Source organism: Folsomia candida, unplaced genomic scaffold, assembly GCF_002217175.1.
Source record: "Folsomia candida strain VU population unplaced genomic scaffold, ASM221717v1 Fcan01_Sc003, whole genome shotgun sequence".
NCBI lineage: Eukaryota > Metazoa > Arthropoda > Collembola > Entomobryomorpha > Isotomidae > Folsomia > Folsomia candida.
Window position 1 is genome coordinate 14,735,545 of NW_019091195.1, and position 24,875 is coordinate 14,760,419.

The following is a 24,875-nucleotide window of genomic DNA, read 5'->3' on the forward strand; positions in this document are numbered from 1 at the left end:
TTGCTCTTCTTTCCTTGTTGTACGTATGCATTGGCCACGGTCACCACCATCGCCGCTTCTCTATGTTTTCTTAATCGCGAGTACGCTGCGCCCACTTTTCTCATTCTAAGTACTATAAGCCCTGGATACAACTAACTGCAGTTGAAAAAATATCAATTGGCTTTACCTTATGTAGCCAAATGGCATTTTGCATTTTTTAACAATAAGTAAAATCAAGGCTTGGTTGGGGCATCCTCGTGAGAAAAAACCTTTGTCATATTCGCATGATTTACAAAAAAATAATTTTCAGGCCACCCAATAAGTTTGCCACGATGGTAGTTCATGTAATTAATGCTATGAGTGTCGCACTTGAGAACGAATGGGATAAACACAAGTGTTTGCTTTGAAAGTGAAACCAAAGTGATCATGACTTCATTTCCATCTTCCCCTGGCTGACATGACATTTGCAAAGGCTATGTGTGCAGCATATCTCATGCAACATATTGTATACGGCAGAAATTGTATAATTGTTGACTTTAGTGAAAAAAGACATGTACGGCTTTTACGACTACATGAAAAAGGTTGAAGGGATTCTTGTCGAGCAGTAAAAAATTGTATGTTATCCACAATTTGCTACTAACACCAACCATTCACTTGACCTCTGCAGACATTGATCCAGATCCATTATCGTGTATTTATTTATTTATCTCATTTTTTAACATTCCGCACAACAAACAATTACATTTTACGTAACACTATTATCTAAAAGCACCAATTTTTAACATAAAATAAAATAAGTCCTCTTTATTTCTTATGTGTTACGTGTCTTTGTCTAGTAATGCATATAATTTAATGATCGTGTATCACAACATCCTCATGATGAGGCTTCTTGTTCAAGGAAAACTTTGTCAAAACGTCTCTGTGCAGAAAGTGTCAAGAGATGAAAAAATTCTAGATTGACTGATTTAATTATGCCCTATAACTCATGTATGTAGCATAAATATAATTATATGCATAAGCTACACAGCAGTTCTTTTAATCAATCAGAATTACAGACATATACCGGCTACTTAAATTCGAATACCGATTTGTTGGCTAGTTAAAGTTGATTTGTTAAATTAGTCAAACGTTGTATACTTTGGTAATTTTCCTTCCATATTTCACATTCGTATTGAACTGCTCACAGTTATAGATAAGTTCTTCGTTTATAGATACAAATTTGAGTTGAAAATTGAATTTACATTTATTAAATTAAACTTTTATCTAACTTTAACCAGAGTTAATTACAAGAAAATAGCCTAAAATACTCCAAACTTGTGGTGCTTATGAATTACATGTAACTAACATGTTATGAAAATTACTTAAAATAATAGGAATTTTCTTATCTCGGATTTGTCTAAATATGTCACAAATGAATACCCTCCATTATTATTAGATCTAGTGTAGCTAAGAAATCTAATTGAATTCAATTTAAAATTAGTCATTTAGAAGGTAATTAGTATTTTAAAATGTCAAATTAACTAGTAAAATTATCAATTAGTTTACTATTTGCTAATTGGCGACTATCTAACTATATTTTAATTAATTAGCACAGCTCTGTTCAGACGATAAGTCTAATAATTTTAATCAATTAGGAATATTTAACCCAGGGAAATCCTGTAAGTGGAGGTTTCGGCAGCAGATGCGCCTGACGAACCACTGCCAGAGTCGCTACTTCCAGAACCCAAAGAGGAGGAGGAGGAGGAAGAGCCTGAAGAAGGTCGATAACTGGATACCGAGTCCCCATAACTGCCACCACTTCCACCAAATGAACCACCCCCACCACCACCGCCTCCAAGGCCAGCAAACAGTCCGGCCAGTCCTCCACCTCCTCCACCTCCACCACCTCCAAGATTCTGGATGAAGGGAAGGATGGAGGAAAAGAGAGATCTTGCTGTCCTGAACAGTGTTGGAATTAAATTCAACTTCCACTGAATAAATCGGCCGATGAATCCTTGAGGTCTTTGCGTCGTATCTTCATCATCTCCTGGTGGAGGAGGGGATGGGGGAAGAATGGGAAATGGCGTCGTATAGTTTCCTCCCTCAGTAGCGTTCAATTTAGCAATTTGACGCTTTTGATATTCCATCCACTGCCTCAACTGCCGATTGTAGGCTTCCTGCCTCGACGACGATCTTGAGGATCCAGATCGCCCACCTGCCCCACCCCCAAGAAGGCCACCAAACAAACCTCCAGCGCGGGCTACCCCACCACCTCCTCCCCCGCTGGATCGGATTTCCGAGAAGCAGTTGGGATTGACCAGAATGGTGAAAAGGCATGTAGCATAGCGACTGATTTGAGCAACCGTTCTCTTGTCTCGTGTTCCAGAAATTTCATTGTCGTTGTCCCCGGAACCAGTTTCAAAGTCTAGGGTGGGGATGGGAATGTTGAGATTGGAGGTGGGTGGAGCTGGTCTCATGTTTCCCAATTTAGAAGCATCACTCAAAATACCTTTGATTGCTTCCGTTTCAGCCAGTTTCATAATTTGAGCGATAGCTTGCTCTTTGGCGTTCGCTTGGGATTGTACCTCAGATTCGAGTGATTTGTCAACTGTGTCGCTGATGGTTTTTACTATCTGGATTTCTGAATTCACAGCTTCTGAAGCCGCTTTTTGGTCTGCGGGTGCCAGTCCACCACCAGTCGTACGCTTTGCATCATCAACAATTTCTTTGATCGCTTCCGTCTCTCCAAGTTTCATAATTTGAGCAATAGCTTCTTTTTTAGCTTTCGCTTGGGATTCAACTTCGGATTCTAAGGTTTTGTCCACAGCATCACCAATTACTTCCACGGTTAGAATTTCAGCAGCTACGTCCACAGCAGCGTCAATGGAGGATGAGGTATTTTGTTCTTCTACGTCAATTGGAATGGCACTTGAAGATGGTGATGCAGACGCCTGTTGTAAAAATTTACCCATTCGTTATGTCAATTATGACACATTAACCTGTAGCTTTAAGGTGTGTTTGTGTGCGTCAAGAGTCAAGATAAGGTGGTCTTACATCAATGCTTCGACATTGCACATCATCAGCACTCCAGCCGATGGCCAACACGACCAAAAGTGTCCAAATTAGAGACTTCATGCTGTAAAAAGTTGTAAAAAGTGGCTTCATTAAAATATGGTAGTATATACATATTAAATATGCAGGTACGTAGGTACAACAGAAAGCCGGAGAATTGAAATGTGGCTGAACAGGTTTCACAATGTCCAGTTTTTTAAGCTTTTACGGGGTACAACTACTCGTGCCGTAAAATTATTACATATTCCTAAAGGTTTACTATTAGATTTCATAATTATGACATGCTAAATTTCTATTGGTACCAAGTATGCCAAGTACAAGGTACAAACAAGTACAAGTACCAGGCACAAGAACCCGAATTTTCAGCAAATGATTCGCAATGCAATAGCCGAACATGAATTTTGGCAGCGTAATTATGTACAACGTTCATTTAAATGAAATAACATTTTAATTAACCTTGAGGAATTCCGCATTGCTGGAAAGTAGCTGTGGTTGGGATTATTTACTACGAAACCGCAGAAAGAAGATCATGAATCTAATACTTATTTCGGCATTTCCTTTGTCGCAATATTCATTAGCTGTACGCAATGATGAATGAATGAATGAGCGAACGAAGGAACAAATTCAATACCAAGTGAAAATATGAATATTATAGATCTACTAAATTTGTAATACTTTTTTCAAAATAATTCATGATTTATGTCTTCCTTGAGAATGCCCACAGGTTTCATTCAAACGCAATCATTAACACGCCAAGGAAGAAAATAACCAGGTATTTCTAACTGAAATTCCATACAAAATGTAATCGGATTGCATGCAAACTCACAATTATAAAGTGGGTTGAACTATGGTGGACTATGTAAAGCTATGATAAAAGCCTAGTCATGATGATACCTACGTAGCTGCTTGCCTACTATTTGCCTACTTCAGAAGACAATTATTAAGTATTACTCCTGGAAGAAGAACAATCCTTAGAGTGTGTGATTTCGACACACATCGAGTAATTGCTTCAAGGTAAAACAAATTCAACACACACAAGTCAAGGTCTTCATAGCAAAGTACACGGTTGATAATGATGAGAATTTGTGGATAAATCCATGGTCTGCTTACAATTTGTATCATACCGATCAGTGCAATAAAATCAAAAGAGTGTAAAAACTTGCAAATCGAGATCTCCAATTTTAAGTGTTGACCCAACGGCTACAATTATTTCCCGTAATCAAAGTCAATACTTTTTCTTATGCAAGGAAATGACAATGCAATTCACTAGCTCATCAATTTATTAAATTAATATTTAAGACCTTGCTAAAAGAAGAAGACAAATAATAAAGAGGATAAACGATTATATTATTTAATTCTGGGCCAAAAATCACCTTCATTTATGGAGTTCAAAACATTATATGTATACATAAAAAATTGCAGAACGATTTTGCAGAAAAATTTGCAAAAAATCTCTCAATGAATGAATCTTGGACTTTGCTGCAGGTTATGTACGTACGTGGTAATGAATTCATTACGTTATAGTGAGTTAGGGATTAATTGGAAAAAGAAATAGGTTGGTGCATGCCAAGCCAAAAAGCCATCCTCAGAGTACATAATGTAGCAGTGTCTTCCTCCTAATCGCGATTCTTCGTGATCGTGATGCGATATTTATGAGGTAACAAAATTAATAATTGACTTGTGGTTAAAAACTATTGCAATTGAATCCCATTTAATTATTGTTCTCCTAGTTTACTTTTTTGACAGCCTAGCTTAACATTGAGAATTCAAGGATAACAGAACAGAACACCACTGCCTATAGTAAACCCATGCAATTATATTTAAGATATGCAATTTTATATGTCTAATTTAAGTTGCTCGTTCTCCTGGTCTGCGTAAATTTTATAATAGTCACAAAACTCCCTGTTGTGACAATGACAAGCACGATTTGGCTGATATAACTTCGCGTTGTGTCATTTGTCCAAGTAATTTGAGGAGGAAAATGTTAAACTTTTAGGTTTCTTGCAAACATGGGGGATTTCCTATCTCACGATGAGTTTCGTCAGAGACTAACTTAACTATTGCTTAGGTTTAGTTGGATGTGGATCTCAACAAACGTCCCAAAATGCCTTGCAAAATGTTGTGCACATGGTACAACTTATGCATGAAATGAAGATGTGTCGATTATTTTTTGGTATTTAAACAAATAAAAATGAAATATTGCCAAACATACATTTAGACACACCAACGTTGCAATTGAGCTGATTCTCTAATATACAATAACTTTCGGACTCTACAAGTAGATGAATTTTAAGCGCCGATACAGATATGTCTATTAATATGATGAAATGTGGCTGCTTACTTATTAAATGTTGGCGTCCTTCCAGGCCGATGAATACACAAGTCCAGTCTAAGAATTGACCACTTCTGGTCAAAAGCCGACGATGGTCTGTGCTCGTGGTTCCAGTACTTTCCTTCTTATTCCAAACTCCCTTCGACAGAATGTGATGGCTGGCTTGTCCCAGGCAACAAATGCAGCCTATCAAACCTACGTATTAAGTTTCTTCTTATAATTTTACGGCTTTATCGTTCAAGAAGCGAATCGACAGAAAATCGTGCCTACACCAAGATATTATTTCAGCAATACCACTGCACTAGTCTCACGTATGTAACCAATCACTGGTTCCAGTGGTGTACAACAATCCAACAACACACTCGCAGAGTTACTTGGTCATGGGTATTATCAAAATGAGGTTTGATCGTGCATGAGGGGCTTGTTCAAATTAATGAACTGCTGAACAATTGTATTTTTTTGTGTCCCAGTTGCACTGACCAATTGAGACACCAGGAAAAAGTCCTACAAAAAGAGTGAAATTGTTTGGAGGAAAGAGCTACCCTTTAAGTAAGTAAGTAGTTATTGTTCACGGATACTCCAGAGCAAGCTGGGAGCAGAAGAAGGTGATGATGATAAGTGCGAAACTTGCAACCTAACCTATTATTGAGAACCACTTACGTAATACAACCAAAGAATGAATGACAGAAAGTGAGAAGCATCAAAGCGTGGGGACTCGCAGAGCAGAGCCCTTGCTTTTTGGCTCTACAATTCATATTTAATTCATGCAACAATAACAATGGAAAAAGAAGTACGCATACAATAACTCGATGCAATATTGCTGCACATATTTTTGAGGTAGATGCTTCACAAGTTGGATGAGACTATGAGACACACGCCTAATGACTAATTCAAGTCGTCGCATATTTGGTTATAGAGCTTCATTGCCTCACCAGGAGTAGTGGACATATATGAAAATGTGGCTTAGTTAGTTAGCATAATGAAATACATAGCCAAGGAAAGAAGGGCTGAATCAAAGAATCGAAATTAATGGACACAACCCTATCAGCACAGGCAACTATTGGGGGATCCTCGACCATAGCTTCAGCAAATAGTTATTGCAGCAATTTGGGACCGGTTCCCTCAGGATAGATATTTACATAGATTGGCGTTTCATCGTGTTCGTGACATTATTTTGTTGGTCGCGTATAGGCATCAAACTTACTTATTACATAACGATGACACCTTTTCATATTCGCATATATAACAACGCTAGTAAAAACTTTGAGCAAAATGAACATTTTAACTGCAAAATCAATTCACTCTGCATCATCTTTTAATACATTGTGAAGAAGCCGTATTTGGTATAACACTGAATTATAGTCAGTTTTGGCAATTATATACTCAGATTGTTCAGCCCAAGATAGTCAGTTATGGTGACTATGAGTATAAGTATAATGAGGTTCAACCTAAGCAAAAGGGTTGTTAAAGGTCAGCGTCCAGGGTACAATTACAAAATATCACGTACTTATGTCATTACCTGTTAGTGCTGATAGTGATGACTTCAAAACTGCAGCAGATTGAATTAGTACGAGGAGAGCAGCTTGTCTCGCACTCAATTGCAATCGATTCCTTAAAAAAAATATAAAATGATGCACCATATACTTGATCTGTGCCATTGTACTAAATAATTGCAACAGGGTACCAAAAAACAAGCGATTTGCAATTTTTTCTGGAAGAAGACAACCGTTCTTATATAATATTAATATTCCTTCAGAATTTTCAAAGTTTAATGGACAGGGATATGCTCTCTCTGCAACGACAATGCGGCACAGCAATGTCATTGTCAACCTCTTTCAGACTCACATTAAAAAATATCTAATTGCTAAGAGTTGCAACACATCATTTGTTTTATTACTATGCAATACGACGAATGAATGATGCACTTTTGATGTAATGCTCATTGTATTTTGAGAATGCAAATATCACTGTAATCATTTTAGGCAAACAACAACTTGGTTGAAGGATATTGGATTGATCTAGAGAGACTCTAGCCGAATGTAGCCCCTAAATTATGGTGCAATCGTAGTTGTGTTAAAAGGTGATAAATGTTGGTCATTTGATGGCTGTTGGATGTAGGTCTTTCTCTCTTGTGATGTGAATTCTATTACGAATGTCATAAATGTCATAAGATGACAACAGGTGCATGACGAAACTGTGTGAGCATTTCCATCAAATAATGACACCAGGTTTAGAAGTTTCGTTTTAAATCTGTCCTAAATAATCAAGGTCAATGTGGTATCGATGTGAATAAATTATATGAAAAGTTATATGATTGTTAACTAGCATACTCCGTTATGTCATAATTAATATTGACAGACTAAATTGGACTGACCAATAGTGCTTAATTTATTCTTAAATATTCATCCAGAAAAAAAAACAATTTTATAAAATTAAAACATTGCATAAGTTTCATAAGATGTTTAGCGTTCATCGAGTTGTTTATCTCTGGTAATGACAGACTCATCAAATTCAATAACGTAGTAAGTAATTCCTTTATGCCACTGTGCAATGACTTTAGCTGGCTGGAAGTGAAAGTAGAATTCATTTGCTAAACCTCGTCCAGAAATTGAAGAATAAATATAATAACTTTACGACGTATTTCGAGCACTTACAAATCCCGAAGTTTCCAAAACACCTTCAACAATTCCAGCATTGAACGCCGCACAGTTCAGATTCCCTTTGTCTTTAGGAACAGATATAAATCTATTTACTAGAGGTTCCTTTTCCAAAATATAATATTGTCTGTTGTCATCTGTTGAATGTTCTAGTTTGTCTGCTTCTTTCCCAAACAGCGTCTATAATAAATGCAAAAATAAGCCAATTCTACAAAATCTATAGTAAATGATGTAAAAATAACCTTCCAGACTGTAGATCTTATAAACAGCAACATGTTTAAGAGCTTGATTTCCCGTTTATAATTTTTCTCCCGGAGGACAATAAGATCAATAACTTTGATTCCAACTTGTTTCCCCATGTCGGACAGCCTAATAATTTGTTTAAATTGAATATCTATTTACTCATGAGAAAATTGCGCATTGTAATTAAAATGAAGCTTCACTTTGAATGCAGTTCTGAAACGCTGTTGCTCCTGTTTTGGCAGTACTGGACGATTTCGGAGAAGAGGAGGGCGAATCCGCTGAGGTGCATGTCGGTCTTCCCCTTGCTCAGCGACTTGTCCAGTATGCTCGTCTTGGCCTTCGACTGGGTCAGCATGATCATGGACCCCAGGAGCGCGTAGGGGTCACCCCCTGCCGGACCCGTCGACGCCCCACCGCCACCATTCTCTGCCTGACTCTGCATCTGGTCAAAGGGGCAAGGTTAACAAAATATTTGGTGGAGTTGTGAGTTTTTACTTACCTAAAATACAAACTACCGTAAGAGATGGGGGTGGGAAGTGTGAGTAAGGATTCCGTATCTTATTATTCCCTAACAGAACTAATCACTTTCACAACAATTAATCAAAAATTATTATTTTCTTTCCTGAAACAGATGGTTTCTTTTAAAATCAGCAAATAACATTAATTTTGCATTTATCTTCTGTTGATTTTATTCGACTGACATAATTCGCGAGTGGAATCGAAAAAATCATGTTCCTCCCATGTTGTCTCAAATCTCAACTTTCCTCAGATCTCTGCACCATGCTTATTTCCAAGAATGAAATTATGTTATAAAATAGGATGCACAGTAATTTACGCTTGTATTTCCATCACACCTTTTCCCAAACTCTATATTTTAGCTAGATTTTATTTTATTCTTCGTTCGCAAAGTGTAATAAGTATTCATCTAAAACTGAAACATAATACTTAACAATTAACAAAATATTATATCAAGTTTTTTAACAAGCATGAACAAGAATTATTTTTATTATTGATGAGCTACACGTAAGTTTTATTTGCAGTTAAAGTACTGACGACAATAACGGATTAAAAAAGAATGAAATAATTTATCACAATTAATCTGGGCTGACGGACTGAGTGAGGCTGAGACATTAAATTCACAATTAATTCTTAAGATATTCAGTCAATTTAAGAAATATGACTTTTATACTTTGCTTAATAATAAATACACAATAAACAGTAGTCAAGTAGCATAGCTTATGTAGTCGTGTCCTGTTTCATATGAATGTTAAAGATTTGAGTTATCTTGCACCTCGATTAGGCAAAGGTTTGACCCGATAAATGCGTACAAGCCAGTGTTCAGTCGTGTAGGCCTCTTCTAATACATCCAACTCGAAATCCTTATTTCCTGAAACAAAAATTCAGTGTACACTTACGATTAGTTTCAGATTTAATATCGTATTTATATAGTGATATAGTATTAAGTAAAAATGTACCAATTTCAGCACTTCTAACGCGGTCATATCCAGTCGGCTTCCCACCTTCAGTGTACATTTGTCCAAACTTGTAATAGCAGAGCTTGTACATCAAGCTGTTTAGCATTGTTGAAGAGCCGTCTCTATCGATTCGAAATTCACCTGAGGGACTGTAATAATCTTGCTCTTTGATGTGATTTCCTTTGTCAGTACTTCCACCAATGCGGACCATCCACAAAAATTTATTAATATCTGGAAAGCAGTAACCCATTAAGCAAGACTAACTTTATTTAACTGAAATGTCATATCAATAAAACAGAAAACCCCACAGCATACGTACCGTCAGAAGAATATCCAGTCAAACCTATATGAGTAGGCAAACATCCATTGATTTAAATAATTAATTACTTGACTAATTACTGATGAGGATATTGGTTTTACTTACCACCAAAAATGACTAGAACATAGTCTACATCAAGTTCTCGCATTATTTCGTAAGCTTTTTCCTCTGGAGATGCCATTGCTTGTCCTGCTCGAAAGAAAATTTCTTAGTTATAATCTTCAAATAATGTGTCTGATGCATAATATTTCCTGAATATATAGTAAAACGTATTACCGACTCGGCTTATGTGGGTATTATTCCTATTATTATAATTAATTTCTCATTATGAAGTACAACATAATTTTTAATTAAATGATAATAAGCATTATTCCAAATATACTTACCAAGTGTTATTGTCCACTAATATTGTTCGATTCGCCATCGCTGTTATTTGATATCCTGATGTAAAATGCAGTCAACAATGAATTTCAACTTTGTTTGTGGTATGCATTTCATTAAAAAACACATACCATAATCCCACCAAGACATGATTTTTGCATCCTATCAAAATTGTTAAAAATTCCTCCATTATAAAACAAAATATGCAAAGTAATTATTGGCAAAAATGACTAACGGGTGGAGTATTCATCCTTAGCCAGTAGTAGGCTTCACGGAAATCGTCAAAGATTATGAGTGAACCGTCGTAGGATCGGGCAGATAAAACAATACTTGGGCTGCTGTAAGCTTCTGACGTAACCCATGTGCAGTGCAGGGCATACCTTAATAAACATAAATATATTTTAGCTTGCATACATAATTACTAAGGGGTATAAGGTTACCAAAGTTTTGATAAATATAAAAAATATCCGTACATGACCATAAACAGCGTAAGCATTCCCACAAATGCAATTGCGACCTATTAAAAAGGTAAGCAATTGGTAATTGAATAACTCGTAAATTCTAGGTGTGAAAATTACTATGCATGCATAAAAATGCATGTACCTCTTGCCGTTTCCCTTGTGGACTTGCTGCTTCTTTAGTTTTCACTGGGCGTTGTTTTTCCTGCGTTTTGCCGCCCCAATCTAGGTCTTTCATGTATTTTCCCAGCAATGAACTGACTGCGATTCCACCCAACACACACATGACTGGAGCTAACACCAACATCAATCGAACCATGACCCCCTAAATCAATGAATTGTCCAGTGTTAATTTTTAGGAATGATTTTTACGAATGAATAAAAGCTCTGAATCAGAATAGGAATTTCGCCACTTACAGCAAAATAAATGCTTGTTATTCCATACAGAATAATAAAGATATTGGCGTCGTTTAAATTGGTAAAACAAATATACAAGCCCACCGGGAACAAGAAAACCAGTAGTTGCAAGTCGAAGTAAAAGGAGCTCCAAGCTGTTGGTTGATGCTAAAAAATACATTACACGATGTCAAAGAAAATATCAATTATATCAAAGAAAAAAGTTTTAAAAAATTGCTCACCTCACTGACTAGGGAGGCGACATAAAAATTGAATCATTGATATTAATAAGTACTCATTTAAATTTGATGCAGGGATGATCAATACAATATTACTTTTTATGCTTAGTCTTGGACAATTAATTCAAAATTTCACAGGGTTAGGAAATGAATATAATACCAGAATTACAAAAACTAACCTGAGGCAATTATGGGAATGTTGTTTTTGGCGTAAGAAGGATCCAACAAGGAGTAAAATCGTCCAGTCCAAGGTGCAATTTTCCCTGTCGAATCGAATTACACCAATTATTCAACTCATCTACTCTGCAGTTTCATTACAAGGGATTCAATATTTACCTGTAGCCCATAATATTGTGGCACCTCCAGCAAGAACCACTCCGAATGTAGTAAACAATGCATGGAACAAAGTCTCAAAATTTTCTTGAGATAACTTCGACTTTAAGTAGTCAATGAAAGCAACAATTTGGCTAAGACCAAAAACACCGAACGCCTGCGTTAACAATATAAAACTTTTACATCTACAATCATTTTTGTGTGGTGCTAATTACTATGCACATAATGTGCCTGTTACATATTGTAATATATTACCAACATATGTTCTGAAGTCTGGACAGGCTGGAATCCAACAAATGGAATCTGCATCGACATTATAGTACCAATGCAGTACACGGTACTATATGCCACGTATATTCTGTGTGAAAATCGACCAGTAACAATCAATGTGAAAACGTGCAAGGGAATTAAGTTTATCAAGAAAACATATCCACCCCAAGATGATACCTACAGAAAATTAGCATTATAACAAACCCTGCCTCTGCAAGAAAATAACTTATTTTATCTCAATCACACGAGCATACCATGTAAAAATATGCAACAGAGCATAAAGCTCCCCAAAACACAGATCCCGATTTAACAGCTTTAATCCAAAGATAATACGTCAGAAGCATGCAAAAAATTGCAATCCCTTCATTATCATATGATCCTGCAACCGATCGAGAGATGTAGCCTGGCACAATTGCTATCATTACAGCTCTGAAATCAATACGAATGAAGATTTTACTTAAAAAATATTAGACATGAATATGACGGTAAAGCAGCTGGAAATTCTTACGCTGTCAAGCCGGCTCCTTCATCCTGCTCAGATTAAAATATTTTAAAATTTGTGTAAACCCAAGATTATTATTATTGTTACTCACTTTCAACTCTTTGGTAAGTAAATAAGTCACAATGGTAGTGAAGCTGGAGAAGAGAGGAGCCAAAAACACACACACATTACGGACATCAATGGCAAAGTTGAAGAAGTTCAGAATGTGGTAGAAAACGGCACTTGTGACCATGAGCCCAGGATAAATGGTACCCCCTTTTAGTGCATAAGTAATCTTATTATTCAATGTTCAAATAAAAATGATTCTGAATTATCAGCTTTGCTCACCAATAATACGCCCAAGAGGATACCTATTCCAAGAAAAAAGTATTTTTGAGCAATAAAATAAGCAATAACATAAATAGAGATGGGGTAAATAAATGTAACTGAACTTACCATGCTCGGTCATCAAACCAGTTGTGAAAGCTATAATATCCTTCCTCAGCAAGATATTTCGTCGTCTAACACAGTGAAACATATTATAATATACACTATGTTCAATATCTTAAAAAAGCTATGTATATTACTCTATAGTTAAAGTACGGATCGAATTCATGAATGACACTTTCGTAGCGCAATACAGAGAATAGTCGAGTGGAAAATGCTGCAATTACATACAATTTAGAAATTCATTATAAACAATTTCAAATGTTTTTGAGGAGCAGAATAATTAAGTGGTATGGAGGACTTACATAGTATGGCTCCTAAAGTTAGGATGGTTAGCTTGAGCAAAGTTTCGTATTTTTGTGCAGAAGTGTCACCATTCTTTCCTTTGAGAAGTTTCACAGCCATCTCAGCTTATCCAATTTTACAGGGACCCAAAAAACAAGTCTTTAAACAAACAAAACAACTTCAGTTAAACGAACCAGAATCCCGTCAATTTAATTTATCTGCAATTTGGACAAAATGCCACTCAATCACGTATATCGCATACATTAACGATTATTTATTGTGTAGGCTAACGTGTGAGGATATCTTAGTCCAAATTGAAAGTCGATAAGCCCGGGCCTTACCTGCCTCGGCTTGTTATTAATGCAAGCCGGTTCTGTTATGTTATCAGTGTGCAGTGTCAAGCAGACTCCATCCAAACTCTTGAACTTCTAGGCCTTCCCACCGTAAGTCGTGGCATGGACAATTCTCACTTTGCCCCTGCCTGCCTTCGCCATTATGCCCCAAACAGCGAATCTCACTTTTCCCACTTATCCACTCGTCTCACTTTCCCATCTCTGTTTCCCAAAGATGTTTACAATATTTAAAAAATTACAATTATTATGAAGATTGTGTATTAGAACGATTGCAAATTTTACATGCATTTCTTACGAGTTTGCAACCGTTTTAATGTACAAACAAACTCATAGTGGTATAATGAAATAGTAGATGATAGCGTATAAAAATTACACTGGTTTGGATGGTTACATATGCTCGGGAAAAGTGAGACTTTCTTTTTAGACATTTAAAGTCTATAAGGAGATGAGTTTTGTACAAGGTTTCCTATTCTACCAAGTACGCCACAATAGATTATACGGGGAGATTCACCAGAAAATCCTTGGTTGCTACATAATATAGCACACCAGAATGCGCTCAGTTGTCACATTCGCGTTGTTAAATGCCACTTAGGTTAATGTGTAATTGTTTTAATTCGTGATGCTGCTTAATTACCACTTTTGTGCAATTTTGTGTGTCATCCGCTTCCCTTTGTCACAGCATTATTCAGCACTTATAACATTACAATATAATAATGAAGCACGCGAACGGGAGTATTCTCACCTTCTACAAACAATAAGTATAAATCTCATCCATCGCTGACCACTGACCTTCAGAAATTTATTTGACACTTTCCCCTTTATCTCATCTTCATCCGCTGAACAATTCCAGGATTTTGTATATTGTGTTTAGTTCATACTTTTATGAACTTCATGTGCAACAATGGAACTGTGCTTATTACTCATTTCTGTGGCATTTACGTATGCATGAACATGTAAAAATATTGAGTTTTTTAAAAATTTACATTGAAGTCATAAACATATGCCTCCTGAATTTTAATCAGTTCAAGGAAATGTGATAGGACGCGACCAAGTGGTTCTTGTTGCATACACACATATGCACATGATGAGATTGAGAGTTGTATAAAAACAATAATATGCATTAATTTGTCATTGTCGACGAGTTTGTCAAGTTGATCATGATCAGGGAATACATAAAGGGTTAAAACCACCGTGACTCATTTTTTTATTCGCAGCAAATATTGCTCGTGCAATTTTGGCAAAAAAGTACCCTCTAACTGCCCAACTAACACATTGCTAACTAGTCGCAGTGGGATTTGGGAGCAGAGATTAGATGAAGGAGAATAATTGAAGATATATAAAATAAGAGAGATTTTATCTCTCTCGGTAAAATGATGATGACGATGCACAATTTGTAACATGACACACCCTTAATTGTACTTTTGTATTGTAGTTAGAATTTGGTCACAAATAAGATATAACAATAAGATACAATAACGAAGCAAGTAAATAAATTATCAAATTGCGATGAGTATGTAAGCTGGATAGATCCAGCTAATCCCAAGTTCTCCGACTGATTTTGCGCACCTGTTGTATGACGCATTCCTTATGTAAGAATGATAACCAAAATTTTCGCAAAGGACAATCAGAATGCGAATAATGCGATAGGTACGTACTCACTGGGTAGCAAAGCAATTACCAGGTAAATTGGAAATTGTTGGCAAAAAATTAAATCTAGTTTCATATGAAGCTTAAGCAAGCACTTATTGTCTCGGCCTCATCTCGACCTTCACCCTGCTATTTAGCAGACACTACATAACGATGAACGGGTTGGACTATTATACGACGGTTATATATGTGACGTATTTTTTACCTGGAAAATTGATGGTTTGTCAGGCTATGTACATGATGCACGAAATATGTATTTTTCAACCACTCTATTTGAGAAAACATTTGGATACCTGCCATTTATTTTAGCAAATAATGAATGACGTAACAATTATATTTCAAGCCAATTTAAATTGGCATTTCATAAAGAAAAAAACGCATACAGCCAAAATGAAATTTAATATACTAAATTCGGTATACAAAATTAAACAACATTGATACTTTCTGAAGGTTGGGCCACCCAGAAAGTGTATCCCGATTGAACAACAGTAGTCCTGCGGAAAAAAAAATAAATAGTACGAGTTATAGTCAATCTATTGATTAAGATTTACTGGGGAAGATATTGCATGAATGAAAGTGATCCTTATTATTGTCATCTTACAGCAATTGGTAGGTCCCCTTGGACTCTGGCGCAACCCAGGTGAGGGTGAGACCTAATTTAATTTAATTTAATTTAAGAGTTCTCATAAAAAATGTAGTTTAATTTTTTTTACTAGTCTTCTCCTTGTTGTTGGTATGCGTGATGGAGGACCCCACAATGTTGCCGCAGTTGAGAGGTTGGCTTTCACCAGCGTTCTGGACGGCGATAAACTTGCCCACGGGGCTGGAAGGTCCCTCCGATCCCACTTTCCTCCCTTGCACCAAAAATCCTTTGAAAGTGACACCGTTTCCAGAAATGGTCAATTTGACCTCCTGACCAGGCTTCACCTCTGTCTTGTCCAAGGTAAGTTTGTAGGGCGATGCTGAGCTCTGGGCATCAACGCCATGTTTTGGGGTGAGGTCTTGGCAGATGGCTTCACTGTTGGGTGCACCACCAGCATAACCGGATACTCGGGTGGCAAAAACACCGATTAAGGTGAGACACAAAACGTGATAAATGGCCATATTGTAGACAACTGGAAATTCGCAAAATGAAGGATGCTTACGTTGCGAGTGCTAAAATCCTAATGATCTCTAAATAGTGAGCAACGTCTCATTAAATTGTGGAATGGACAAAACTTGTAGCATACACATACACATCTACATACCGGTAGACATACCAATAGTAGACATAGAATACGACACATCCTTTGAGCATTTGTAAGTAAAATTTATATATTACATATGTATACTTGTAGCGTAACTTTTGCATACTTGTATAGCAATATGAGGTAAAGAACAAAAAACAACACTATTAGTGAGTATATGTATAGTGGTTGTATAGCAGTAAAAAAACTATACATAAATCGATTTTCGACTGCAATATCCAATGTTGATCTTCATGTGCAAAAAATCGTCTTGAATGTCATTATATTTCGGTGTCCGGTTGGTTTCTAACCTAAACTACACAATATCACATATTTAATGTAATAATATGTTATAATATTTCACATATTTAATGTAATTATGCGAACTATTTTTAAAATGTTCATTTATGAGGAACCAAAACTTCAAAAACTTGTTCCATCAATTCAAAATTCAGTTAACAAATAAACGAATTTTCGTAATCAATGTTTGTCTAAGCTATCAGTTTACAAATCGGTCATGCATATGGTATAGAATTACAAAATGTCCACACCGTTTTCAAGAACTCTATTATGAAATACCTTGATATGATTCAACTTCTACTGCCATGTCGCTTGTGTGTTTTTAATGAGAATATATGTATATGTGATATGTATATGTGATATGAGAATATACAATATATGTATGATGCTTAACAAAGAGTATGTATGTAGTAGCAAGCTGAATAACAACTTTCAAGACAAAGCATTTTGTCACCAATAAATTATTGTAGCTTATTTGCAGACTTTTAACAATCGCCAATCCTAAAATATTCCAAACCCCATCCACATTCATCTCAGACATTTAACGAATAATGACCAAGGCTATAGGTTTGTCAATTGCTTAGATTATTACAAGAATCAACAAATGGTGACAACTCAATGGACTGTAAATGAGTGAATTAATATCATTGGATAAAATGCATTCTCATATTTCAATAGATTTTACAAAAGAAATGCACTTTAAGCACGAATAATTTGCACACTTGAATTTTAGAGTCATTCAAATCATTATTATTAGTTTTAATTGTAGCAACTCATTCTATTCATATTATTGTATGACATCAAATTCATATAATAATGAATCTAAATAAGTTCAGGTTATTTTAGACCTGGAAATATGTAAAATGACTTGAAATGAAGTGACGGAGTTACAAGGAAGAACAAAACCGCAGAACCAAAAAGCCAAATATTACATGTTATATATTACATGTTACATGTATATGTATATTCTATAGATCCATGATATATATTCCAATTCCATGTTATGTATGTAGTACATGCTACTTCTGTCAACTTTATATGTAACAACAGACAGATGATTCATTCAGCATAACAAGTAAAACCTCAGTCTGCTGTTCGATCTGTTTTGCGTTCAAGTCAAACACAAAGTGGGTTGATTTTTGATTGAACCATTGTTTTCACAAGAGTTGGGAATAAAATTTGTTGATTTGTCTGATTAAACGACGAGAAAACAAATATTTCCAATATAATAAAATCGATGAGATGATGAGTCTAGTCACATCTTGTCCAGATTAGAACGGTGTGTCGTACAACGAAAACTAAGGAGTCGTAAAACTCGTAAAAGAGAAACTTCTACATATATGTGGGCGTATAACATATAAAATATTTACTTATTTAGGGTATACTTTAGAATAGCGGCGGATCGATATCGGGTCGAGTGATAGGTCATTTTGTTCAGTTTGACGAGCTGAACAAGAATATCGAAACCCGAATGCGCGGAAACGCTCCGTTCAAAAGTTATGGCGGGTCAAAGTTTGAAATTTTTATTGCATTTTTGGACGTTTCAAAGAATTCTAAGACTTTGTCTCACTTTCCCCCAAAGCGGAAAATTTTTTGGGGTATATTGAGATTTTGGGGGTAAGGTGAGATTTTTAGTTTTTAATGTGAAATATTGATTTTCAATCAGTTTCCCGCTATGCGGGAGTGATTTCATGGGTTTTTAAGACTTTTGGGGTATATTGAGATTTTGGGGTAAGATGAGATATCTGGTTTTAAATGTGAAATATTGATTTTCAATCAGTTTTCAATCAGACCTAGCTAGAAGAGCCAGCTAACGGAGCTAGCTAGAAGAGCCAGCTAGCGGAGCTAGCTAGAAGAGCCAGCTAGCGGAGCTAGCTAGCAGAGCTAGCTAGAAGAGTCTGCTAGAAGAGCTAGCTAGCGGAGCTAGCTAGACGAGCTAGCTAGATTTCTAGTTTCTATTGTAGAATATTGAATTTCGATCACTTTCCCCCAAGCGGGAGGGGTTTCACGGGTTTTGAGACTTCTGGTGTATTTTTAAGATTTTTGGGTAAGGTGAGATGATGTCCCATATTGGGGTATTGTTCGTGTTTAAGCGAGCGAAGCGAGCAGGTTAGGTTAGATATACTAGGTAGGCGGAAAGCGTGAAATGGTGTGACTATAATCCTAGCTAGAGAGGCAGCAGAACTAGCTACCTAGAAGTGCTACCTAGAAGAGCTAGCTAGAAGTTGTACCTAGAAGTTCTCCCTAGAAGTGCTACCTAGAAGAACTACCTAGAAGTGCTACCTAGAAGTGGTACCTAGAAGTGATACCTAGAATTTTTTGGTGAATGCAAGATGATTGAGGTGGTGTGTGCAAACGATTATCGTAATTATGTCCCATATTGGGGTATTGTTCGTGTTTAAGCGAGCGAAGCGAGCAGGTTAGGTTAGATATACTAGGTAGGCGGAAAGCGTGAAATGGTGTGACTATAATCCTAGCTAGAGAGAAGTGCTACCTAGAAATGATATCTAGAAGTGCTACCTAGAAATGCTACCTAGAAGTGCTACCTAGAAGTACTACCTAGAAATGCTATCTAGAAGTGCTACCTAGAAGTGCTACCTAGAAGTGCTACCTAGAAGTGCTACCTAGAAGATTAGGAGAATTAGATAGGAAATAACCCCAAAAGTCTCTAAGTACCCCGAAAACCCTCCCGGCGTGCCGAAAAATGATTGAAATTCAATATTCTGCAATAAAAACTAAAAATCTCACCTTACCCCCCCAAAATCTCAATATACCCCAAAAAATTTTCCGCTTTGGGGGAAAGTGAGACTAAGTCTTAGAATTCTTTGAAACGTCCAAAAATGCAATAAAAATTTCAAACTTTGACCCGCCATAACTTTTGAACGGAGCGTTTCCGCGCATTCGGGTTTCGATATTCTTGTTCAGCTCGTCAAACTGAACAAAATGACCTATCACTCGACCCGATATCGATCCGCCGCTATTCTAAAATTTTTCCCTTATTTATTTTACACGGTAATTAATTATATATTTTTAACACGTGTTCATTAAAAATCAGATTACCTAATTGACAGAAGACTCTCGATTTTTTTAGGAAAGTAAAGCTAAATGTCTTCCCTGCAATTGCTTTTACTGGGTGCGACCCTGGGACTATTCGGGCTTATTGTGTCTACGGAAGGAATGTCAAATGGAAGGGATGACATGAAAATAGAAGAAGTTAGGAAGGTATTAGAATCAATGAGTTGGATAAGTAGGACATATTTATGTGTGCATATAATGATTTGCAATTGTCTGTTGTTCTATAAAACAGTTCACCACAGTAATTAATCCTGGATGTCAAGTACGGTTCGGTGTTAACTGCTCCGCCTTGACAAACATGACATTGTAAGAAAATGTAACTTGACAAGTTTTAAGTCGGTTTCATTTAGTGATAAAAACGCACTAATTAAGCGATACAATGTCAGTACGGCAACCCCCACGTATCCCCTTTATACGCCAAGTCAAAATTAACTCATTTTTTCTCAACAGGCTTCACATTAAGTCTGAAGGGAAAACTGATTGCTATCATTTCCTTTGGAGGTATATATATATGCATACATATGGATATTAATAATACTATGTAATGACCCATAAATTTGTCCCAAATTAAAGTTTCATCGGGGCTCCGACGCTTCTGATGGCTCGTACGTCGTTAAACAGTACTCTGAATGTTAATTGGGACGAAATGCTAGAGGAAAATGTCCCTACTCCATCCATCACTTTTAACCCACCAGCACTTTATAGTTTTGGGTGGAGTTTAGTCAAGGTATTAATAACCTGCAGTAATAGTATTTATTTACATATGTACAATTTAACAGTTTTTTTTAATTCCTCCACCTACACATTGTCTCGATATTATTTTAGATTTGGATTGCGGACGACATCAATGACGTAGTTCAACTAAATCAAATTAATCAGAGCATGATTACTGGATATCAGACCAAAAATTTCATATGGGAGAGATTTGATAATATTTCTTACCAAAATTCTACTCACTTGAGTTACACGCTGACTGCCAAAAAATATATCCACTACTTTAATGAAAGCAAACAAGTTTTTGATTTGGGACCCGATGGTTATTTCAAGTTTACGGTAATGGAAGTATACAATACGACTCGCAATGATATCGCAATGTTAAGAATTGCTAGTAATACCTAATTTTATGCAAAATAGATTCGAATGAAGAGTTCCAACGGTTATAGTGATGTTCTACCATACATGCTTTATTCTGAGAATAGCACACAAGTCGACATTGCGTTTAATGATGTTCAGTTGAATCTGACGGAAACTGACTACCCTGGTCACCCTAGAATCGGATTTAAATATCTCGTAGTTCAGGGAGCACACTTGAAGGACTTGAAGAATGAACGTATGCGATTGGAGAGGACGAAAACACTGGATGATGAACATACGCCTGGAGTATTTGAAACTCTTAGTGTCCGGACACCAATTCTTAACAAAACCGATCAGAGCTTTATTCAGTGGAAGCCGATCTGCTATACAGGAGAGGTTAGAGACGTCATTGACTCGGTTGACGTTTGGTCCTATCCACTTCAAAATGCTTCCAGTGTCAATGGTGACGATAACGTACAAGACTCAATTTTGTACTCATATTATGGTGCTGATGTGGATAGTATGTTGTTGGAAGCCGTCAATATTAGCTTCGGAACACAACAAGATGGTTTTTACAACAAGACTAAACATATTTCATGGTAAATGTTAATAGAATATCTTACATTTATTTTAAAATTTATGATCTACCACATTAAAAATAATCATTTTATCCAGGACATATTCAACTGGATTTGGTGAACCTCCACAAGATTTTGTGTCCACTCTCGTCTTTATCATTATTGGAATCGGACTAGGAATTCCAGCTTTAATCATCATTTTATCTATTACGTATGTTTTAGTCAAGAGATTGAAGCAACCAAGGGACGATTTATTATTGGGTCGCTGATGGGTATGTATAGTCACTGATGCAGGGTCTAATTTTCTTCATACTCAAAAAGACATTGTAGTGAAACGGTAGGAAAAACGGAATAATGTGATCTGCTTTTAGTGCATGTTTAAGAAATGTATTTTTGCCTTTTGATAAGGTGCTTGATAAATTTTAATATGCACTCTTGGAAAAGTCAAACAATGACGTTTTAAAAGTTGTGAAAATGAATGAATACATGTGCGCATTTTAATTAAATTGTATATCTAGTGTGTTTTTAATAAAATTTTATATTGAAAAGTACTTGTGCAAAATCTGGTCTTGATGTGTGTAAATTGAACGTAAATCATCCACAGCGAAAGTTACTATAAAGACATCGCACAAACACATACAACAATGGTAAATCTTGTAGTTAATTAATAATTTAAGTACTTCAAAATTTTACAAATGACAAAATAGATTGACTAGAATTTTACGATTTTATGTGTCGTTTGACTCGCATTAGTCGGAACACAAATGCAGCGATTTTTTCATAGATTGTGAACATGAGAGCAGAAGTAAGTACGGTCTGCAGGATCTTAGATTCCATGCCTTTGAAAATACCTTTTAGCCCATATTTCCGAATTATTGCTCTGAATATTTCTTGCATGGATGCATTTGGTCGAAGACCTTCCATTTTATGACCATGCTGAAATAATTGATATGATGTCAATAAGTTAATTCCAAACCAGAATCCAAAACATATAACTTGACAGTACATAATAATATACATACTCTAAGTTTCGTTTGAACAATTTGGAGTGGATAGGTCAATACGGTAGCCACAGTTTTGGCAACAGCGCCCACAAGGAAATACACCAGTGATGAAAATTCTCTGTCGCCATATCGAAACCTGAGGCGTCTCTTGACGCTTTCATAAGTCATGAACTGAATCGCTGGATTAATGACTGTAGGTAATTCAAACAAAACACTGAATAACCCAAATTGAAACATGTAAAATCCTTCCATAAATTAAAATTACCTAGCATTAGTGAAGGAAGAGTTCCTGCCCATAAAGCTTGAAGCCCTTCTCGTTTGTAAATTTGATTTAATCCATCTGCAAATTTGAAACACATCAGTTTATCAGACCATTGTTACTTATTTTATTGTACTATTCAGCAGACTGCAAATTTAAAATATTACCTAAAAGATTTTTGTACTTTACGCACTGCTGTCCAGGTGCAGGAGGGAGGCCTTGCATTTTCATTCTTGTGTTGACTACCTGTTGTAATATAAATTATTTACACTAGTGTAAGTATTGAATATACTTGTGAATGTCTGGAAGTGGTTAATGTATGCAGTGGATAAGTAATTAAGTAGTGCAAATCAGTCAAATTATAGGTACTGCAGTATAAGTAATAAAATTTCAAAAAAAATCAAGTCCACTAACGTACATCGTTCTTCATAAGCAAATATATATTACCCATAAAGGAGTCGTCGTCAAAACATTGATAACACCGGCTACAGAACCCAGAAATAAGTCTCGAATAGCAGACGCTGGGATTTTGTCTGAGATGTAGGACTTCAGGCCATGGAAGGAGTAAAAGTACACAAAATTTGAGACGCATAAACTTTGAAGGACAGGAACTAATCCTCGGTACAAGCTCGGTCTTAAAAGATCAAACGTTACATTTTTAGACTAAATATATTTCTTTATATACATGACGAAACGAATAAGGCTTGCATCGCATTACATTCCTTCCCTTTTCGTCAGTTCAATTAGCATGACTAGTGTATTTTTTGCTTCCACTCGGTCATCCACTACAATTACGAATAAATATTTTACATATGTCCAACATATTTGGCTTCATTGAAATAAAAATCTTGTCATACATTGTAATCTAGCTCGGATGGTGTCCAATGGGTAAAAAGCGGACATGGCTGTTACGCTACCCTAAAATGAGAATAATTAATAATTAATTTCGGCTTAAACAATTCTAAATAATTACTTACAGCAGACCCAGCTAGCGCGTGAACCAGGTTGTCATACGAAAGAATGGCTACCGGTGGTTTACTCATAGTTTCGAATTATTCTCAGCTGATTCCTATTATCAAATAAAATAAAATTACGGTTTTATGCTAATTTTGCAATATGTACATAAGTATGTTGTACATGCATATTGCAATAAGGTTGAGTGAGAACTTGGGTCACTCAGTACAGAAAATATCTCCCCCAATACTGTATTAACTATGATGTTGAATATATGAGAAGTGATGAGTCTTATCAGGCATAATTATTATTCATAATATATGATTAAAGCTAGTACATTATAGGGTAATCATCCTTATGCGATCTGGCCTGGCTTGTATAAATTACGTTCAGCCAATAATATGGAACTACCGCATGGTCAGTTTCACAAACAAACAAACAACCTCAAAAATTAAAATCCACCTTTGGACTTGCATCGGATTCTCACTGTGAATTTCTCATTTGGTTTTAATATAACAAAACTTTAAGTATATTAAGATAAGATGTGAAAGGAAAACTTACAGAAAATGATTTCGAAATTAGTGGAACTTCCAACTCGAAATTCGAATAAACAATAATGTGTGTTTATTCTAAAATAACACTAATTAATATTTTAGAGACAAACTTTAGGCACAGAGCGGATGAGTAGAGGAGAAGTCTGGTGGTGGTGGTGGCTTTCTCCATTCTTCCATTCCTCGCTTCTTTGGCTTTCCCCGTCCATCACTTCCGCCTCCCTTTCACCACCAACTAATGCTGCAGGATAAATTAGAGTAGCTCTCAGAAATTAAATCATTTAAAATTTCTATCGAGTGCAAATGTTCGCACTGGTGACCTGTCAATGCCTGTCATGTATTTATCTGGTGTCATAATTGACTCATTCAGCCAGGGAAAATACTTGTTTATGATATCATAATTATTTGTTTTATTCGTTCTCGAGTGGATAATTTTAATTGGCTTCATACAAAGACATAGCATCAAATTATATAACGTGTAGAAATTGCTCGATTTATGTGAAAAAAC

At 36.1% G+C, this 24,875-nt stretch overlaps 6 protein-coding genes across 13 annotated transcripts; 1 reads left to right on the forward strand and 5 right to left on the reverse strand.

Annotated features, from left to right (window-relative positions):
• Positions 1–653: 653 nt before the first annotated feature.
• Positions 654–6,070, reverse strand: LOC110846617 (E3 ubiquitin-protein ligase RING1). Its single transcript, XM_022093422.2, has 3 exons — positions 5,372–6,070; positions 3,013–3,094; positions 654–2,909 (listed from the first exon to the last, which is right to left on the reverse strand). Exons 2-3 carry the CDS (start codon positions 3,091–3,093, stop codon positions 1,620–1,622), a joined length of 1,371 nt encoding a protein of 456 aa, XP_021949114.1. The 5' UTR covers position 3,094; positions 5,372–6,070; the 3' UTR covers positions 654–1,619.
• Positions 6,071–7,707: 1,637 nt separating this feature from the next.
• Positions 7,708–8,984, reverse strand: LOC110846625 (trafficking protein particle complex subunit 5). Its single transcript, XM_022093439.2, has 5 exons — positions 8,762–8,984; positions 8,463–8,704; positions 8,262–8,388; positions 8,017–8,199; positions 7,708–7,926 (listed from the first exon to the last, which is right to left on the reverse strand). Exons 2-5 carry the CDS (start codon positions 8,702–8,704, stop codon positions 7,825–7,827), a joined length of 654 nt encoding a protein of 217 aa, XP_021949131.1. The 5' UTR covers positions 8,762–8,984; the 3' UTR covers positions 7,708–7,824.
• A 150-nt stretch (positions 8,985–9,134) lies between these two features.
• Positions 9,135–13,845, reverse strand: LOC110846612 (dolichyl-diphosphooligosaccharide--protein glycosyltransferase subunit STT3A). Of its 2 annotated transcripts, XM_022093417.2 has the most exons (23): positions 13,688–13,845; positions 13,367–13,505; positions 13,202–13,278; positions 13,071–13,135; positions 12,963–12,985; positions 12,727–12,890; positions 12,642–12,664; positions 12,388–12,562; positions 12,119–12,310; positions 11,867–12,020; positions 11,710–11,793; positions 11,534–11,541; positions 11,313–11,459; positions 11,041–11,220; positions 10,911–10,954; positions 10,673–10,817; positions 10,569–10,599; positions 10,443–10,497; positions 10,333–10,358; positions 10,162–10,245; positions 10,057–10,080; positions 9,738–9,968; positions 9,135–9,649 (listed from the first exon to the last, which is right to left on the reverse strand). In XM_022093417.2, the coding sequence occupies exons 2-23, from the start codon at positions 13,464–13,466 to the stop codon at positions 9,543–9,545; spliced, it is 2,139 nt and encodes a 712-aa protein (XP_021949109.1). In that variant the 5' UTR covers positions 13,467–13,505; positions 13,688–13,845; the 3' UTR covers positions 9,135–9,542. The 2 variants fall into 2 exon arrangements, with proteins under 2 accessions (XP_021949109.1, XP_035705658.1); XM_035849765.1 differs by lacking the exon at positions 13,688–13,845 and having other exon boundaries at positions 13,367–13,523.
• Positions 13,846–15,618: 1,773 nt separating this feature from the next.
• On the reverse strand, positions 15,619–16,529 carry LOC110846628 (putative ferric-chelate reductase 1). The gene is made up of 3 exons (XM_022093442.2): positions 16,060–16,529; positions 15,948–15,999; positions 15,619–15,840 (listed from the first exon to the last, which is right to left on the reverse strand). The coding sequence occupies exons 1-3, from the start codon at positions 16,448–16,450 to the stop codon at positions 15,771–15,773; spliced, it is 513 nt and encodes a 170-aa protein (XP_021949134.1). The 5' UTR covers positions 16,451–16,529; the 3' UTR covers positions 15,619–15,770.
• A 1,418-nt stretch (positions 16,530–17,947) lies between these two features.
• LOC110846618 (glycosylated lysosomal membrane protein A) lies at positions 17,948–22,106 on the forward strand. 6 transcript variants are annotated; one of them, XM_022093424.2, is made up of 9 exons: positions 17,948–18,251; positions 19,873–19,884; positions 19,964–20,094; positions 20,180–20,253; positions 20,398–20,448; positions 20,521–20,674; positions 20,773–21,000; positions 21,082–21,620; positions 21,697–22,106. In XM_022093424.2, the coding sequence occupies exons 3-9, from the start codon at positions 19,978–19,980 to the stop codon at positions 21,866–21,868; spliced, it is 1,335 nt and encodes a 444-aa protein (XP_021949116.1). In that variant the 5' UTR covers positions 17,948–18,251; positions 19,873–19,884; positions 19,964–19,977; the 3' UTR covers positions 21,869–22,106. The 6 variants fall into 6 exon arrangements, with proteins under 6 accessions (XP_021949116.1, XP_021949118.1, XP_021949117.1 ...); XM_022093426.2 differs by lacking the exon at positions 19,873–19,884; XM_022093425.2 differs by lacking the exon at positions 19,873–19,884 and having other exon boundaries at positions 19,969–20,094.
• Positions 22,101–24,586, reverse strand: LOC110846623 (peroxisomal membrane protein PMP34). 2 transcript variants are annotated; one of them, XM_022093436.2, is made up of 9 exons: positions 24,378–24,586; positions 23,840–23,931; positions 23,720–23,780; positions 23,581–23,647; positions 23,310–23,496; positions 23,030–23,108; positions 22,869–22,943; positions 22,622–22,794; positions 22,101–22,535 (listed from the first exon to the last, which is right to left on the reverse strand). In XM_022093436.2, exons 2-9 carry the CDS (start codon positions 23,903–23,905, stop codon positions 22,320–22,322), a joined length of 924 nt encoding a protein of 307 aa, XP_021949128.1. In that variant the 5' UTR covers positions 23,906–23,931; positions 24,378–24,586; the 3' UTR covers positions 22,101–22,319. The 2 variants fall into 2 exon arrangements, with proteins under 2 accessions (XP_021949128.1, XP_035705671.1); XM_035849778.1 differs by lacking the exon at positions 24,378–24,586 and adding an exon at positions 24,154–24,172.
• Positions 24,587–24,875: the final 289 nt, after the last annotated feature.